This window comes from Oryctolagus cuniculus, chromosome 1, assembly GCF_964237555.1.
Source record: "Oryctolagus cuniculus chromosome 1, mOryCun1.1, whole genome shotgun sequence".
In the NCBI taxonomy this organism is placed as follows: Eukaryota; Metazoa; Chordata; class Mammalia; order Lagomorpha; family Leporidae; genus Oryctolagus; species Oryctolagus cuniculus.
In genome coordinates, this window is record NC_091432.1 from 5,811,088 (window position 1) to 5,825,293 (window position 14,206).

Sequence of the window (14,206 nt, forward strand, 5' to 3'; positions counted from 1 at the left end):
TGGTCTGCTGGGCCCACCACAGCTGTAGGGCAGGCCTCGGCTTTCTCAGCCAGGGCCCATCGCCACACCAGGGTCACCAGGACTGCCCGTCCCCAACACCGAATTCCCCAGCTGGAGACGCGGCTGGACACCACGCACACCCAGCAGGTGCCAGGCCCGAGACCGAGGGAGGGTCTGGCGGGAAAAGCAGCAGCAGGCCTGAGTGGGGACCGGGAGTGCGAGTGGCGACCTGGCCGCAGAGTGGGCCCCGGTCCCAGTCGTCATTGTCAGGGACGCGCACTTGGTCCTCAGATCTTCCCATCCCGAGACGACATGTTACGTGTTCAAATCCGGCTGCCTGTGCTAACGGGGAGCGGTGAACCACCAGGGCCGTGACGGGCGTCTGCGCCGTCACCTGCCCGTGGACTCCGGGCTCCAAGGAACCCCTTCGCGGAGTCACCGTGGGTGGACACCCCCGCGGGGGAGGAAGCCCCTCCGCCCCGCAGAGCCCAGTCCCTGGGCTGCCCTGTGGACACGGGTCAGGGTGACTGGGCGGTGCCTGTGCAGCCTGGGAGGCCAGGGGCACCAAGTCTGAAAACACCCTCCCCCCGTAGCAGAAAGCTGGCCCTGCAGGGCCGGGGGCGCCAGGACCCCCAAGGCGGGCTGGCCCCGCGGGGAGGAGCCCAGCAGGGATCCCGCCCTTCTCTCGCTCTCACACTGGCGTCCGCCGACCGCCGGGTCTCCCTGGCAGAGGCCAGACTGCATACCCCAGGGGTCCGGGGACCTGCCCCATTCGCTTCCAGGTGCACGCGTGAATGCGTGAACAAACGCGGGAGTCCATGGAGCCCCCACTTGCACGGTAGGGCGCGGAGGGGCTCGGGGAATTCACACTGCGCCCTGGGGTCGGCCCGGCCCACCCCCCGCCCAGCGGAGCCCTGGAACCTTCACCACGACCAGGGAGGAAAAATAAGGAGGGAGCTTTATTTACTACGGGGGGGGGTGGGGGGGTGGGGGGGGGAGGCCGGCCTCACTTGGTGATGGTGTTCCTGCGAGAGAAACGAGCGCGTCAGCAGAGGGGCAGGTGCCCCGGCCCCGCCCTCCGGCCCCGCCCCGGCCCCACCCTCCGGCCCTGGCCCCGCCCGCCCTCCTGCCCAGGCCCCACCCTCCGGCCCCGCCCCCTCTGCCCCTCCGGCCCCGCCCCCCAGCCCCACTCACGCGTTCATGCTCTTGCCGCTGCCGCTGAGCACGATGTAGGGCGTCTTCTGGGCCTTCTGCTTCTCCTGCAGCAGCGCCACGGTGCCGAGCGGCGTGTCGCTGGAGCTCATCTTCTTCAGGAGCTGTGGGCCGGCCGAGGTCAGCGCGCGGCCCGGGGCGGGGCCCGCCCGCCGCCCGCCCGCCGCCCGCCCTCACCCTGCACCCACCGCCTCCTCGTCCAGCTTCTTCATCCGCCGCTCCGTCTTCATCTTGCCCGAGCCCTTCCCGTGGAAGCGGTGGGACAGCTGCCGGAAAGCCTGGGGACACAGGGCGTGGCGGGCAGCTGCAGGGGCCTGGCGCGCCTCCACAGGCACAGGGCCACCCCGCGCTGGGCTGAGGCTGTGGAGGGGGTGGGCGAGGCCCCGGCATCGTGGGGACCCAGGCGGGGTGTGGGGGGGGGGCGTGGGGCCGAACAGGTGCAGGGACCCAGCGCTGCCCACGGAAGGCAGAGGTCCCGACAGCTCACTGGGTCACCCCCACCCCGTGGGCCAGGGCCCCGCTCACCTCCTTGGGCGTGAGCTTCCGGCCCGTCTCGTCCACGTACTCGATCTTCACGTCTGGCTTGTAGCCGTCCTTCTCCTTGAAGTCCTGGGTGAAGCCCCGGTACTCCTCCCGCCGGCTGTACTTGTCATCGATGGCCCTGCGCGCGGCGGGGGCGGGGCCTCGGCGTGAGCCCCCGCCGCCCCCCGCAGCCCACCCGCCGCCCCCGCGCCCGCCCGCGGCCGCCGCCCCCGCGCCCGCCCGCTCACATCTTGTCCTCGATGCAGTACACGGCCGAGGGCAGGGACTTGTTGGGTGCTTTCACCCGCGCCACCTTCTGCACCGTGGTCTCCAGCAGCCCTGCGGACAGAGGCCGTGAGGCTCTGGACGGGCAGCCTCGGGGCAGCTGGGGGAGCCGGCGCCGGGGGGGGTCAGGGCGTCAGGCCCGCTTTACAGACAGAACTGAAAACAGCCCCGTGCCAGGGCCACCGGCCACCTGGGTGCTGACCCGTGTCCAAGCCAAAGCCACCGCCGTTTCCCCGCCCCCGTTCCTCCCAGACAGAGCCCTGAAGGCAAAGCCGCAGGGACGGGTGCCCGGGGCCGCCCTGCATGGGGAAGGGCGACGGCTCAGGGCTTGGGACTGGCGAGGAGGCGGCGGCGGGGGGGGGGGGCAGCAGAGGACAGGACCGCGCCACCCAGGGCCTCCCAGCCCCACCCCCCAGCTCCGGGGCCCACCTTTGTTCTGACACAGGAGCAGGGCAGCGGCCAGGCCTCTGTTGACGATGGGCTCCTCGTCCAGGATGGTGGTGGAGGAGGCAGAGAACTGGGGGAGCACGGGGTGGGGGTGAGCGGAGCACCGGGCCCCTACCCCTCCCAGCCCAGGGCCCCGCCCTCCCCGGCAGCGCCCTCACGTCCTGCTGCTGCTTCTCCTCGTCCAGGTTGACCGTGCTCCAGCCAATGTTCTCCTCCCCGTCGGATTCGGAGCCGCCGTGAGCTGAGCGCTCCTCGTCTCGCTCAAAGTCCTGGGGCCGGAAGTGCAGGTCAGCCGGGCAGCCCCGCCCCGCCCCGCCGGCCGCCCCCTCCCGGGGACAGAGCAGGCCCGGGCGCACCATGAGCTCCTCCTGCTCCTCGCGGTTGCCGGCCAGCCCGTAGGTGGGGATCTCGCCCAGGGTGCGGCAGAACTCGGAGGTGGCGTTGAACACGATGGCGCCCTTGCGCTCGGGGTCCTCGTCCTCCTCCCAGCCCCGCTGCCGAGACTCCAGCTTCCTCACGATCTCCACCACCTGGGGGAGGGAGCGGCTGTGGGCAAACCCAGAAGGTCCTGGGGTGACGCCATAGAGACCAAGGGACCCACAGGCCCGCCCTCATGGCAGCAGGCCACTCCCACCACGCACACGCCTCCAACTGGCCGCTCCTCCCGTCCACCTGTGCACCTCCTCCCGTCCACCTGTGCACCGGGCCGCTGCTCTGCGCCACAGCCCTCCGTGGCCGCCTACGCTGAACTAATCCAGGATCCTGCACGCCCCTCCCCTGACGAACTCCCACAGCCCCTCCTCCAGAGCCCCCCCCCCCCCGGGGCGCACGGCGGCCATCCTGCCACTCACGACTCCCAGTCTGGCCTCTTGCTCCCACCCTGGGCACCACACCTTCTGCCCCCCTCCTGGCACGGCAGATGCTCGGCCGCACACACACGAGGGAGGACCCCTAGGGTCTCCCCTCTCTAAACCCCCAGCTCCCGTGACCACAAACTCCTCGGAGAAGCTTCTAGACACTACATCCACTTTTGCACCCCCTTCCTTTCACTTCCCCCCCACAAAGACCTATTTATTTATCTGAAAGAGCCACAGAGGCAGAGGCAGAGAGGTCTTCCATCCGCTGGTTCACCCCCCAGGTGGCCGCAACAGCCGGAGCTGCGCGGATCTGAAGCCAGGAGCCTTTCCCAGGCCACAGCAGGGAGCTGGATGGGAAGTGGAGCAGCCAGGACTCGAACCAGCGCCCATTTGGGATGCCGGCACTGCAGGCGGCGGCCTTACCCGCTACACCGCAGTGCCGGCCCCTTCACTCTCACTACGTTTACTTTTTAATGAACACCATGAACATGAAAGGGCACATCTAACACATGCACAGCTTTTCAATAATAAAACGGGGCCAGCGTCGCGCACTGCCCCGTGGCCCGGCGGCCTGGATCCGAGAGCTGTGAGAACGCTGGCCGCTCTGCTGCTGCGCCAGCCCCTGCCAATGTGCCCGAGGGCAGAGCAGGCGCCAGTACTCGCACCCCAGCCGCCCACGGCGAGCCCGGATGGAGTTCTGGGTTCCGGCTTTGCTCTGGGCCGCTGCAGTCATTTGGGGAGAGCCCTGAAGGCAAAGCCGCAGGGACAGGTGCCCGGGGCCGCCCTGCACGGGGAAGGGCGGACGGCTCAGGGCTTGGGACTGGCGAGGAGGCGGGGCAGCAGAGGACGAGGACTGCGCCACCCAGGGCCACCACGGACACTGGCCTGACAGTTCCCATGCTGCCTGGGATGCCCACCCCCACACTGGGGCACCGGGGGCCGAGTCCTGGCTCTGCCCGACTCCAGCTTCCTGCCGACTGCGCCCTGGGAGGCAGCGGCCTCCCCTGCCCCCACGGGAGCCCCACTGAGTTCCTGACTGCGGGCCTCGGCCTGGCCCAGCCCCAAGTTCTTGGAGAGCGCGCCTGCAGGCAGGAGCTCTCTCTCAAATACCAAGTTTGAAGGTTAGACGGTGAGTTCCTCTGCGAGTCACACAGAACCCTTTCTGCGACAGCGCCGAGGCAGGGACTCACTCCCGTCTGTCTGCAGCCTATGCGCAGGCACACAGGGACAAGGCGCACCTACCCTCTCAGCCGCTCTCGAGGCCCGACACGCGGCCCTGGTCCCAGCCGCCCCACGTCACCGCTGTCTGCACACGCGGTCAGCACTCCAGTCCCTGCCTTCCTCCAGTTCCGTCTGCCTACACGGTGTTGCCCCATAGAGAGGCCTCGCGAACTTGACCAAACCACACGCTTGACCTTCCCCAGGGAAGGTTTGCCCATCCCAGGAAGGGCCCGGGTTAGCCAGCAGTGCGAGTCTGTCTTGGGAACCCTCCTCAGCTTCTCTCACACACCCCACGTGACCCCTGGGCAAACACTGTCACCTCCCCCCAGGGCACTGCGGGTCCCAGCACTTCTCCCCGCACGCAGGCCTACACCGCAGGCCTCGCCTCCCGCCTGGGCGTCGCCCTGCCTCCCAGCTGGTCCCCAATGCCTGCCTTGTCTCCAGGTCTTTAAAAAGCAGAACGTGCAGACGCCCCTGCCGCCTCGGACTGCTCCTCCGTGCAGCCCGGGGCTGTGTGGTCCCCGCGTGCTGACCGCCCAGGACAGCGTATGCACACCCACAGCGATGAGGGCGAACACTGCACACCCACAGCGCTCCGGCCATCGCTCCTTGAGCCGCATGGCCACTCCTGCCCCAGCCTTGGGGAGCGAAGGCACTCTCTCAGCGTGGACCCTCCCCTAGGATACCACGAGGCTGCTTCACTTAGATTCTGGGTCAACAGTCACCTCCTCCAGGAGGCCTTCCCTGACCACCCTATTTCAAGTAAGACCTCTGCCTCGCCCCAGCCCTCCACTGGTGCTACGGCGCGTACTGACCCTCGTGCCCTCGCCCGGATCACAGCTGCCTGCGGGAGACAGACTCGTGCTCCAGGTGCTGCCGACTGCCGTCAGGAGTGACAGGGCTGTGACGGCAGAGTCCAGCCCCGCCAGCCCCACGCCAGCTCCTGGTCAGCACAGTGTGGGAGGCAGGAGAGAGCAGGGGTCAAGGTGTTCCACTCTCTGCCCTGATGAAGCGGCCCCAAGACACTGACCACAGTGCCCCCTGGAGGTGCTGGCCACACCCCCTGGGGGCCAGGAAGTCACACGGGCTCCTCCCGGCCTCCTCTGCTCATTGCGCGTCACTGTGCGCCCACCAAGGCCCAGCCGTCCTCCGGTCACCACCTCCACGCCTGCGCCTGCTTCCTCCCGCCCAGGCCCTGGCCAGCCTGTCACTGGCTCTCCCTTCTTACCCCACCGTTTCCCCGTCTCCTCCCCTCCCCTCTTTTTAAAACAGATTCATTTGAAGAGCAGCGTGAGGGAGAGAGCTGGGCCAGGCCACAGCCAAGAGCCAGGAATGCCATCAGCGTCTCGCACGTGGGCCCACGCCCCTGGGGACAGGGATCCCCCCCAGCCTCCCGCCAGCCCTGCCCAGGCCCCAGGCCGGGCCACGTCTCGCCTCCGCACCCCTCCCATCTGCCAGGTCTTCACTGGGAAGCAGAACAAGCTGACCTGAGCCTCCCCAGCTTCCCCAGCCTCAGCCCCGCCGTCCCCGCGCCCCTGCCTGCGAATCTCCCTCCCACCACGAAGCTGTCCCTCTCCTGCCTTGGCACCGGCAAACGCCAGAATCTCCATCGCTCAAAGAACATGCCCGTGAGGGCCGGAACCTCAGCCGGGTCCCGCGGAGACCGCCCGACACTTCCCGGGCCGGCTGGGGTGGCGGTGAGTGGGGCTGGCGTTTGCGCAGCGCCACGGCTGCGAGGGCAACACCGTGAGTTCAGAGCCAGGCGGCAGAGTGACGTGTCCCGGCGTCTGCAACTTCGCCCCAGCAGAAGCACTCGCCCGCGCCTCGTCTCGGGCTGCGCAGCCCGGCGGCCCCACCGCGGCCATCAGCCTCGGGCCTCCCGTGCACTACCCGATGCGTCCATGCCAAGTCCGCCCAGCCCCGTCGGAAGCGCCCTCCCGAGCCGCCAGCCTCACTCCTCCACCTGCACCCCCCCCCCGGCCCCCAGGGCCCCACGGAGGAGCCGCCCTCGGCAGCTCTAGAAGTCGCCCTCGCTGCTGCCCCCGACTCCTCCACCGCGGCTCCCTCCAGCCTGGTCTCGCTCAGGACCCCCACCACGGAACCCTGCACGGCCCGACACCTCTGTGGCCGTCTCCTCCCCAATGAGAGAGGCGACAGCCCCTTCCCACGGTGTGCTGTGGACACACATGGGCGCCCACGCAGGCCAGCGATGACCACACCTCAGCTCACAGCGCCACCGCGCTCACTCTGCTCCAGCCCGGGAAGCCAGGTATGTCCCCGCCGCCTCCACCCACGTCACTGCAAAGCTGCTCCCCTGTGTTACACACGTCCCAGTTCAAACGTCACCCCTCAACGTCCGTCCCTGAATGCTGGTCTGAGACCCCCGAGCCCCGGCCGTGCGCTCCCACCCTGGTTCTCTCGCCGCTTGCAGGAACCACTCTGCTCACCCCGCGTGCACAGGGCCCCTGCTGTCCCCACAGTCCAGGAGCTAACGGCCAGGGGCCTGTGCCGTCCTGCTCAGCGGCACGCACACGGCAGGCATTCGGCCAGCGGTCGCCCGGGGAGCGGCGAGGAGCCGCCGATGAGCGAGCCCCTGCTGGTGACCGCTGCGGAAATCTAGAACCCAGCTCGGAGCAGGAGAGCCTGGGGGTGGGCCCGCGGGCACGGCCGCCACCGCCCCGGATGCACGTGCCCACAGGCACTGCCGCCCCCCCGACCCAGGTGTGTGCCCGCGGGCACTGCCGCCCCCGACCCAGGTGTGTGCCCGCGGGCACTGCCGCCCCCCGACCCAGGTGTGTGCCCACAGGCACTGCCGCCGCCGACCCAGATGCGCGTGCCCACAGGCACTGCCGCCCCCGACCCAGGTGTGTGCCCGCGGGCACTGCTGCCCCGCCCCAGATGCGCGTGCCCGCGTGCCCGGCCCAGCCTCACCTTCTCGCCGCTGTCCCGCAGCTGCTGCAGCTGCCGCAGCCGCCGCCCCTTCTCCAGCTGCTTCTGCAGCTCCAGCTCGGCCTCGTCCTCCTCCAGCACCGGGGAGCCGGGGGGCGGGGCGCCCTCCTCTGGGACACAGACAAGCCGCTCAGCGCGCCGCCGGGGCCCGGGCTCCCGAGCCTGCCCTCCCGGCCGGCCCCTCACCCTCGTCACTGATGTCCATGTTCTCCACGCGCGCGTCGTCCGACGGCGGCAGCGGGGGCACCGGCTCCTTCTCCTCCTCCTCCCCCGGGGCCTCCTCCTCTGTCTCAGGCACTCGGCGCCGACCCCGGCCCCGTGACCTGGGGGCAGGAGGACCCTGCAAGTGAGCAGGCGCCCCTGGGCCAGCCCAGCCACTGCACCTGACCCGGGTCCCGGCCCACCTGGAGCCGAAGTCCCCGTCCTGACTCTGGTCCCCCAGGGGCAGCAGGTCATCCGCCCGCATCACCACCTCCTTCTCCTTCTTCCGGATTTTCTTCACCCTCCGCTTGGTCTTTTTGAAGGTGACCTGTGGGCGGGGCGGAGCGAGCCGTGAGGCAGGGCAGGTGAGGAGGGCTGCCCGGGACAAGAAAGGGCTGCCCCTACATGTTGCCCCCACGGGAGGGGCGTGGGGCAGCTGTGGGGGAAAAGCCAGGGTCGCTGAGCTCCTGAGTGGGAGAGCCAGGGCTGACACGCGGCAGCCGGCCCACAGTCCACGCGCCACTGCCCCGGCCATGCGGCCCTCCGAGCGCTACCGCCGCCCTGGCAGCAGCCCGAGGCAGCAGCTCCTGACACCCCCGGGCCAGGCGGGCACCCGCGCCCAGCCAAGTGACTCAACCCAGGCACCAGCTGGCAGACGGCAGAGGCTCCATAGACACCCGCACCGCCCCCAGGCTGCCCTCCCGGCTCCCCCCGAGCCGGACACCCCGCACCACCCCCGGGCCGTCCTCCCGGCTCACCCCCGAGCTGGACACCCGCACTGCCCCCAGGCCGCCCTCCCGGCTCACCCCCAAGCCGGACACCCTCACTGCCCTCGGGCCACCCTCCCGGCTCCTCCCCAGAGCCAGACACCCCGCACCGCCCCCGGGCCATCCTCCCGGCTCACCATCTCCTCGGGCGTGAGGTACTCGGAGGCGACGCGCGGCCCCGCCGTGCTCAGGGACTGAGCCTGCAGCCGCAGCTTGGCCCGGATCTCCTCCAGCTCCCGCTCGCGCAGGCCGTCGGCCGTGCCGCCCTGCTCCAAGCGGAAGGAGCGCGGCCGCTCGCCCTCGAGCTCCTCGTCGTACTTGGACAGGACAGAACGAGGCTTTTGCTGCAACGCAAGAGGCACCAGCTGGGACCAGCCCGGCTCCCGGGGAGCCACAGAGCCACGGCCCCTCAGACGCCCGCCCCCGCCCCCGCCCCCGCCCCCGCCCCGCCGGCCCCGGGACGTGCCTGGGCCAGGTCGTCGACGCTCTCGTCCGCGTACGGCAGGTAGGCGGGCCTCTTCCTGCGCAGCTCCACGTTCTTCTCCGCCCGCTCCTTGTCCAGCAGGTTCACGCTCACCAGCACGTCCTCCTCCTCCTGCAGCACGCCTGCGGCGGGCAGAGGGGCCGCGTTCACGCTTGCCCCGGGCTCGCGGCGCCCATGCCGGCAGCCGGGCACCCGCTCCACTCACCTTTGTCCTTGAGGGTGAGGATCACGGTCTCGCCCTCCCGGAAGGAGTCGATGGCGTGCTCCACGGTGAGGCCCTGCAGGTCCCGGGCGCTGTACAGGTCCTGAGCGGGGAGGGCTGGCTGAGGCGGGGGCTGCACCCGCCCTGGGCTCCCCGCACCACGCTGGTGGCGCCCCCGCCTCACCTGCCGCCTCTGCCCGAACTCCTCCTCCACCAGGGTGCTGACGCCAAACTCCTGGTCCATCTCCTCCAGCAGCTTGGCCTGCGGGACGGGGGGGCGTGACCTCAGGCCACCCCGCGTCCCAGAAAGCACCCGGGCCCCGTCAGGCGGGAAGCCCCGCATCCCAGAAAGCACCCGGGCCAGGATGTCCCCGTCAGGCGGGAAGCCCCGCATCCCAGAAAGCACCCGGGCCAGGCTGTCCCCGTCAGGCGGGAAGCCCTGCAGGCCAGCCGCTGAGAAGCCGGGACGGGCTGGGCTCTGAGCCGCGCTCTCCGCCCCCAGGGCGCCCGGCGCTCACCCTCTTCTCCGCCAGGTCCTTCTCCCGCTGCAGCTGCCGGCTCCTCTCGATCCAGGCCGCCGTGTCGTCCAGCCAGGGGTCGTCCTCCCCCAGCGTCTTTATCTTCCTGGCGGGAAGCAGGTGATGCGGGGGAGCCCAAGCCCGCTCCGCGGCGCGCCCCCGCCCGCCCCCGCCCCCGGCCGGCGCCCCTCACCCCAGCTTCTGGTTCAGCAGCCGCTTCTCCTTGGCAGCGGCCAGCTTCTCCCGCAGCTCCTCGCGCTGCCGCAAGGCCATGGGGTTGATGACGTCGGCTGTCACGGGCTCCTCCTTGGTGCCCGCCTCTGGAAGGGGGGCCCAGACGTGAGGCTATGCTTGCCCATGGCTGGTGGGGAGAGGAGGGAGCCACTCACCCTGCCCCCTGCCAGCTCAGGGGCCGGGAGGGGCAAGGGAGGGGAGGATCCTTCATTCCCCACCCCCCTTCATCCCCCCCTCCCATGCCACCCACACAACAAGTCAGGACCCCTGACCTCCCGCGGCCCGGGCAGCCTGGGGCAACCACGCATGTCCCTCTGCCCTGTCACAGTACCCACGGCCGCTGCCCCCGCAAGCCAAGCCCAGGCTCCCGCTGTGGCGGCACGGCAGGCCAGCAGGGGGCGCTGACTCTGCTCCAGCGCCCGACTTTGTTCAGGTGCCCTGCGGGGTGGCCTCCCCGCTCCTAAAGGCCCCGTCAGCCCTGGCGGCTCTACACTCGCTCTCTCTTCCTCAAGACTTCATTTACTTGTTTGAATGGCGGAGTGACAGAGACAGAGACAGAGAGAGACTGAGACAGAGACAGACAGAGACAGAGAGAGAGAGAGACAGAGACAGAGAGACAGACAGAGAGACAGAGACACAACCAGAGACACAGAGACAGAGAAAGAGACAGAGACAAAGAGAGACACAGAGAGACACAGAGAGAGACACACAGAGACAGAGAGAGACACAGAGAGACACACAGAGAGAGAGACACAGAGACAGAGAAAGAGAGAGACTGAGACAGAGACAGACACAGAGACAGAGAGACAGAGAGAGACACAGAGACAGAGACAGACAGACAGAGAGAGACACAGAGAGAGAGAGAGAGACAGAGAGAGACAGAGAGACAGAGAGAGTCTTCCATCTGCTGGCTCCCTCCCCTGATGCCTGCAACAGCCAGGCCTGGGCCGGGCCACAGCCCGGAGCTCCATCCTCGTCCCCGCGTGGGCCAGCACCTGCTGCCTCCCCGGCACCAGGGGGCCAGGCCACGCCCAGGCACCGCTGTGCCACAGCATCCGCCCTGCACTCACCCTTCTTCACGGCATTGACCTCCAAGGGTTTCAGCCCCAGCTTCGCCCGGAGTTTACTGAGGACAAGAGACACGCGTTAGCGGCCGTCAAAGGGGGCACGCGTGAGCCTGAGGGTCCCACTTGGCCTGACCCAGGCCGTCCAGGGCATTGGGAAGGGAACGGGGACCCTAGGCCTGGCTGCCCCAACCAGTGAGCGCCACCTCCCTCTGGCCCTTGGGTGACCCCACACTCTCCCAGCAGTCAGCTCGGGCAGAGAGCCCCTGCCCGCCCGGGGGGAGAGCCCTTGCCCACCCTGGGGGAGCCCCTGCCCGCCCTGGGAGAGAGCCCCTGCCCGCCCGGGGGGAGAGCCCTTGCCCACCCTGGGAGAGAGCCCCCTGCCCGCCCTGGGAGAGAGCCCCTGCCCGACCTGGGAGAGAGCCCCTGCCCGCCCTGGGAGGGAGCCCCTGCCCGCCCTGGGAGAGAGCCCCTGCCCACCCTGGGAGAGAGCCCCTGCCCACCCTGGGGGAGCCCCTGCCCGCCCTGGGAGAGAGCCCCTGCCCACCCTGGGAGAGAGCCCCCTGCCCGCCCAGGGGCACCCCTGCCTGCCCAGAGAGAGCCCCTGCCCGCCCTGGGAGGGAGCCCCTGCCCGCCCTGGGAGAGAGCCCCTGCCCGCCCTAGGGGAGCCCCTGCCCGCCCTGGGAGAGAGCCCCCTGCCCGCCCAGGGAGAGAGCCCCTGCCCACCCTGGGAGAGCCCCTGCCCGCCCTGGGAGAGAGCCCCTGCCCGCCCTGGGAGAGAGCCCCTGCCCACCCTGGGAGAGAGCCCCTGCCCACCCTGGGAGAGAGCCCCCTGCCCGCCCTGGGAGAGAGCCCCTGCCCGCCCTGGGAGAGCCCCTGCCCGCCCTGGGAGAGATCCCCCTGCCCGCCCTGGGAGAGAGCCCCTGCCCACCCTGGGAGAGCCCCTGCCCGCCCTGGGAGAGCCCCTGCCTGCCCAGGGGGAGCCCCCTGCCCGCCCTGGGAGAGAGCCCCTGCCCACCCAGGAGGAGAGCCCCTGCCCGCCCTGGGAGAGAGCCCCCTGCCCGCCCGGGGGCACCCCTGCCTGCCCAGAGAGAGCCCCTGCCCGCCCTGAGAGCGAGCCCCTGCCCACCCTGGGAGAGAGCCCCTGCCCGCCCTAGGGGAGCCCCTGCCCGCCCTGGGAGAGAGCCCCCTGCCCGCCCAGGGAGAGAGCCCCTGCCCACCCTGGGAGAGCCCCTGCCCGCCCTGAGAGAGAGCCCCTGCCCGCCCTGGGAGAGAGCCCCTGCCCGCCCAGGGGGAGAGCCCCTGCCCACCCTGGGGGGGAGCCCCTGCCCGCCCAGGGCTGCGGCAGACGCAGGGCTCTCACTTGGTCTCCTCGATGCTGAGAGATGAGGCATCTCCGGAGCTGGTTTTGGAGCCGGCAGCTGGAACGACAAGCGGCGGGGCTCAGGGGCTGTGGGGCTGCGGGGCTGCGGGGCTCGGGGGCTGCCGGGCCAAGGAGCCGGCCCCGCTAGCTCGGACGTGCCCCAGGGTCTATCAGCCGGCAGAAGGCAGCGGCCCGGCGGGCTCCCAGAGCTCTGCTCCTACGTCCCCTCCTCACCCAAGACGGCCACGTCCTGCCTCCCTCCCTCCCTCTGCCCTCTCTGCTTCTCTATCCCCTGTGCCCCTGCCCCTGCCCCGGCCACATCGTAACCGAGGGCAAGACCAACCAGCCCTGACGCTGCGGCACGGGCAGTCATGTCGGGGTCTGGCCGCCCCCACGGGGCGGGGGTGGTGCCGCAACGCGGCCGTGTCCCGGGTGCCACCCAGGCGGTCAGGAGCAAACAGTGTCTGTTCTGCGCTGCATGTGGGGCTCAGGCGCAAAGCATTTGGGGCCTCCTCCAGCCCCAGGTGAACCCCGGAGAGGAGGGAGCTGGGCACCGTGAGCCGGCCCTCCCCGCACCCCCCACCCTCCCCCTCTACCCCACAGCTGCCTCCTGCACCCCGGCCCCCGCCTCGTGTCACCCCCTCCTCCTAGCACACTCTCGCCCCACGCACCCCGACACGAGCCTTCCGGGTGTCCCCGACCCTTGGGCGACTCATCTCCTCTGTGGCATCTTCCTGGGCCCGCTACTAAAACCCCAGCACTCCCCAAGCCCTGGCCCCGCCGCTGGCCACACCCTCGCAGGGGGCTTCCGGGGCTTCCTAGACCCTCTCGGTGCCCCCACGCACTCTCAGAGCCCAGGGCATCACCCCCTGCCCGCCTCTGTCACCCTCCCCCAACCACCGGGTCCCGGTACTCCCTCCTCGCAGGGGCAGCTTCCCTCCCCCGCCAGCCCTCCTGCCGACCTCTGGCCACGACCTCATGCCTCACTGCCTGGGGTCTCCACCACGAACCCCACGCGCGCCGCGCGCCAGCGAGCCACCTGCTGAGACCGCACGCTTCCGTCCACCCAACACGGAACCCCGCAAAACGAGAACCTGCGTGCTCACGGGGCTGAGCGGACAAAGCCGAGCCCAGGCCCGAATGGCCGGTCGGGGGCTCTGCTCACTGCTGAGCCCAGAGCCCCGGGCAGCACCGCGGACACTGCCGGGCTCCCGGGGCCCCGCCCCGCCCCTCACCGGCCTCGTAGCCGTCATCGCGCTTCTCCCGCTTCACGCGCCGCTCCGAGGGCTCGGCCTGGCTGCGATCCCGCCCGTGCGCACTGCTACGGGCCTCGGCCTCGGCCCCGCGCCGCCCGCTCCCGCGCTCGCTCCCGCGCTCCCGGCTCCGCTTCCGTCGTTCGCCGCCGCTGCTGCCGCCGCCTCCACTCCGGTGTTTGTGCTTCTTGTGCTCCCGATGGCGCGGCGGCTGCTCGGCGGCGCCCCCAGTGCTGGCCGCCGCCGTCGTCCCGGCGGCCTCCTTCTCCCCACGGTGCTTCTTTGACGACCCCATGGTGGTCCGTCCGCCTGGAGCCGGGCAGCCGCCGAGCCCCGACGACGCAAAATGGGAACACTTCCGGGTCGCACGGCAGCCGCTGTCCTGTTGCCGGAAACCAAGAGCGGCCGCTTCCGGCGTGCGCGTTGGCGCTTGCCCCGGAGGCTCATGGGAAGGCGGGGACGGGCTCGGATCCCGACGGGGCTCTGGCGGCCAGCCCTGGGCCGAGCGGCGCTCAGCTCGCTGGCTTTCCCGCTGCGCGCGCCCCTTACGGGCGCAGGATTAGCTTGGAGGAGACGGGATCGCAGAATGTTAGGGACCTAGAGGCCATCTAAGCCAGCGCCCCGGAG

At 70.6% G+C, this 14,206-nt stretch overlaps 1 protein-coding gene across 1 annotated transcript; it reads right to left on the reverse strand.

The window, feature by feature from the left end:
• Positions 1-940: 940 nt before the first annotated feature.
• Positions 941-13,940, reverse strand: SART1 (spliceosome associated factor 1, recruiter of U4/U6.U5 tri-snRNP). The gene is made up of 20 exons (XM_051854812.2): positions 13,562-13,940; positions 12,327-12,384; positions 10,970-11,025; positions 9,859-9,985; positions 9,666-9,771; positions 9,332-9,409; positions 9,151-9,250; positions 8,928-9,067; positions 8,599-8,805; positions 7,898-8,022; positions 7,680-7,816; positions 7,476-7,603; positions 2,823-2,996; positions 2,625-2,735; positions 2,449-2,536; positions 1,983-2,073; positions 1,738-1,873; positions 1,401-1,490; positions 1,195-1,316; positions 941-1,025 (listed from the first exon to the last, which is right to left on the reverse strand). Exons 1-20 carry the CDS (start codon positions 13,872-13,874, stop codon positions 1,007-1,009), a joined length of 2,406 nt encoding a protein of 801 aa, XP_051710772.1. The 5' UTR covers positions 13,875-13,940; the 3' UTR covers positions 941-1,006.
• Between the last annotated feature and the right edge of the window lie 266 nt (positions 13,941-14,206).